The sequence below is a fragment of the Nicotiana sylvestris genome, chromosome 1 (genome assembly GCF_000393655.2).
Source record: "Nicotiana sylvestris chromosome 1, ASM39365v2, whole genome shotgun sequence".
Classification (NCBI taxonomy): Eukaryota; Viridiplantae; Streptophyta; class Magnoliopsida; order Solanales; family Solanaceae; genus Nicotiana; species Nicotiana sylvestris.
In genome coordinates this window covers 174,634,957-174,638,352 of record NC_091057.1, presented here as the reverse complement: position 1 = coordinate 174,638,352, position 3,396 = coordinate 174,634,957, and the positions used below count along the sequence as shown (strand labels likewise).

The following is a 3,396-nucleotide window of genomic DNA, read 5'->3' as shown; positions in this document are numbered from 1 at the left end:
GTGACAATGTCCCATAGCTCATAGTCTTCTCCGATGATGTGATCTATCATCCTGTTTTTATACCAAGAGTAGTATTGCACATTAAAGAGTGAAGGTCTAGCGGTGGATTACCCTTCCCAATTTTCAAGTGGTGCACTCATCTTGATCTTTTCCTAAGGTATTAGCCTCTTCAAGGATAACCCGTTCTGATACTAATTTATGTTTTATACTTCAATACCACACAAGAGGGGGGTGATTTATGTGGTGACCAATTTTTCGGTTAAACTGTTTATGGAAGGACCTGATTCTTCTAAATGTTCATTAACCTACTATTGCAGAAATAGTAAATGCGGGAAGTAAAGAACACAAGTATTTTACGTGAAAAACACCTGATACAAAGGTGAAAAAACTACGACCTACTTTCCAGTAGGATTTTTCCAAACTCTCCACTAAAATCACTGAGCCAAAAATAACATTTACAAAAACTCTTTTGTAAACCTAGAACTAACTCTAATCCCGTTGTAGCACACAACCTCAATTGTTGCGACAAATTGAAGTTAACTTTAACTTGAAAACTCTAAGTACCTAATACATTGCTTCTAGATAAAGCTGAAAGGTACAATATGAAACCACTTGCTACAATTGAACTAGAATAAAAGACAGACACTTGGAACTGGTTCTTCTATCAGGTTCAAGTAGCTTCACGTTTGCACGCTTGAATCACACACAAATTGCTTGCAAAATTGCCTTGCTATTTTGCTCTCAATTCACGTTTAACTTCTGCTTATGTACATTATCTGTAAAAGAGAACAACAATGATATTTATAGAGTTAGTAAATATAGATTGACTAGAATTCTGATGCTACTCTTCCTTAGTGGAGGAGTTCTAGTTGATCTCATCCTCTAACTCCTTCTTTTTCTTAACTCGTATTCTCTTTGAGTAAGGAGTTCTTCTCCTTATCCAATATGCAACCTTATCGATTAGGAGATATTACTTCTGGCAAGTTAGGTTTATTTCCTTCACGTGCATCTCACATGCTTAAGTTTATTTGTATCTGTGCTCCACTAAGATGGACCTGGTTCATGTCTGAGTTTCTTTGTCAGTCTTCAAAACTAACCTTTACTTGGACCAACACTATGGTTTGTAATAATAATAATGAATGTTATTAATGAAAGAATTTTTGAGTATTTGTGATAGTTTTTAGAACTTGTGAGTATAAGTCATGTTTTATGTTTTTTCAATGAAAAAAGTAAAATATGTTTTGAAAACTGATGTCCAAATATATTTTCATATTCAAATCAAACTTCACCAAAATTAAATTTTTCAAAATAAATTTGAAAATTTATAGTCAAAAGCTTGCTTAAAGTCGAGAAAAGATATAATTAGTGGAGAAGGAAATATGCGGCACTCGTAGACGTCGTTGGTAAGTGGAGCAAATTGAGGAGTACGCGCATCACGAAAGGGCAGAGTCTCCCATACAATGGGCGGAGAAAAGATTCTCAAGTGCCGCACTAGAATCCAATACTTCTCTTCTGCTTCTACTTATAGAAAAAGGTACCCCTTCTCTACCCATTCGCGGAGACACGGAGCCGCTATTACCCAACACTTTTGGAACCCCCACCCCAACTCCCCCAAATACTTTATTCTTTCCCCACCCCCTCTCCACGCTAAAGCAAACAACGTCATGTCCACTCATTTTGCTCAAAAGCCACTACCTTTTTAAACCTAACTATGGTTAGTTATGTAACCCATGGTTATTCTCCTCACTTTGTCCAATAATTCTCCACTTTTCTCCACACTCATACACCCCTTAACCCCCACGTTCTTTCACCTCTATATATCTCTCTCCGTTTCCTTTTCTCCAAGACTCCCTTCCACTTTGAACTTTATTTCAGTTCCAAATCCTAAGCCATTACTCATTTCGTGTGTTCCAAGCAATTCAAGGACATCAAAGTTCTCTTTGTTCATTTAATTTGTCTTAAATATAGTGCTATTTGTGTAAGAGGAAATTTGGTTATACGTCTGCACCATGAGTTGCAACGGCTGTCGAATTCTCCGGAAAGGTTGCAACGAGAATTGCATACTGCGACAAAGTTTACAGAGCATTGAAAGCCCTCATGCTCAAGCTAATGCCACCGTCTTTGTCGCCAAATTCTTTGGCCGTGCTGGCCTCATGTCTTTCCTCTCCTCTGTTCCCGAATCTCAACGCCCAGGTACTTACTATTCATGTGGATTAAACCAATTTTTATTGTATGCAAATAAAGTTTAATATAAGTAACAGAGTAGCCTTACGATCCACTGAGGTTTAGATTTTTTTTTTTTTTGCTCTAATTAAAAACACACATAAACTTCCACGTTCATACATATTTATTTACTTTGTTTTTGTGTACCTGTAGCTTTATTCCAATCGCTGCTGTTCGAATCGTGTGGAAGGACGGTGAACCCGGTGCACGGAGCGGTCGGATTACTGTGGACGGGAAACTGGCACGTGTGCCAGTCTGCGGTAGAAACGGTGCTTAAAGGAGGCGTGTTACGGCCGTTGCCGGAGTTTTCAGGTGCAACAGCTTTACCGGAGTCCGATTCAGCATCCGAGGCGAACGATGTTGATCTCTTTAGATCGCAAAGCTTCAACTTCCGATCTAAGAGGAAAGTTATGGATGGGGTGGCGGAGGATCTAGATCTCGGATTATCGTCAGGATTCCCGGAGAAAATGACGGCCACCGGCAGTAGAATGAACCGGCGGACGGAGAAGAGACGAGAGGCTACGCCGTCGTTGAATTCAGATGAATCTGATACCACAACATTAGAAAGTGGTTTTATGTGCCATCAAAATCCACAACAAGGACAAGGAGATGATACTAAGCTTCTTAGATTGTTCTTTTGAAAGCTTGATTCAAGTAATCAAATTTTACTTACAAGTTACTACCAGTTATTAACTGAAGCTGGAACGAGTTTTACCTTTTTTGTTGTTAAAAGTGTTATCTCGAACTTATTAGTGGTAAGTTTTTGGTAACTTAAGGGGGTAAATTGAGATGGCTTCTATGGCACTGGATTTCTCGATAATGAAAGTTTTAAGGGAAAGATGAGAGTTGCTTCTTTTTACAGCTTGACCTCTCTTTTTTCTTCCTTTTTTTGGTTCTTTCTTTTTACAATTAGTCACTGATCATTGTGACTCATAATAAAAGACAATTTTTCACATTTCACCTTCTTTTCCCCCTTTATGATGGAATTTCTTGTTGACTAGATTTGTACTTCAAATGAAACTATACATGTTGACCAATAATAAAAGAAATAACCGAACATTTTAAGATATTGAGTACTCCATAATTTATGAACTTTGAGTAGTTTTTACTATTAAAAACTTATATTACTACTAAATTAACTTAAGTTTAAGTTGAATTTCGATTAAAGTTAAT

At 37.5% G+C, this 3,396-nt stretch overlaps 1 protein-coding gene across 1 annotated transcript; it reads left to right on the top strand.

The window, feature by feature from the left end:
* Positions 1-1,448: 1,448 nt before the first annotated feature.
* On the top strand, positions 1,449-3,082 carry LOC104242448 (LOB domain-containing protein 37-like). The gene is made up of 2 exons (XM_009797496.2): positions 1,449-2,193; positions 2,377-3,082. The coding sequence occupies exons 1-2, from the start codon at positions 2,010-2,012 to the stop codon at positions 2,862-2,864; spliced, it is 672 nt and encodes a 223-aa protein (XP_009795798.1). The 5' UTR covers positions 1,449-2,009; the 3' UTR covers positions 2,865-3,082.
* The last annotated feature ends 314 nt before the right edge of the window (positions 3,083-3,396 follow it).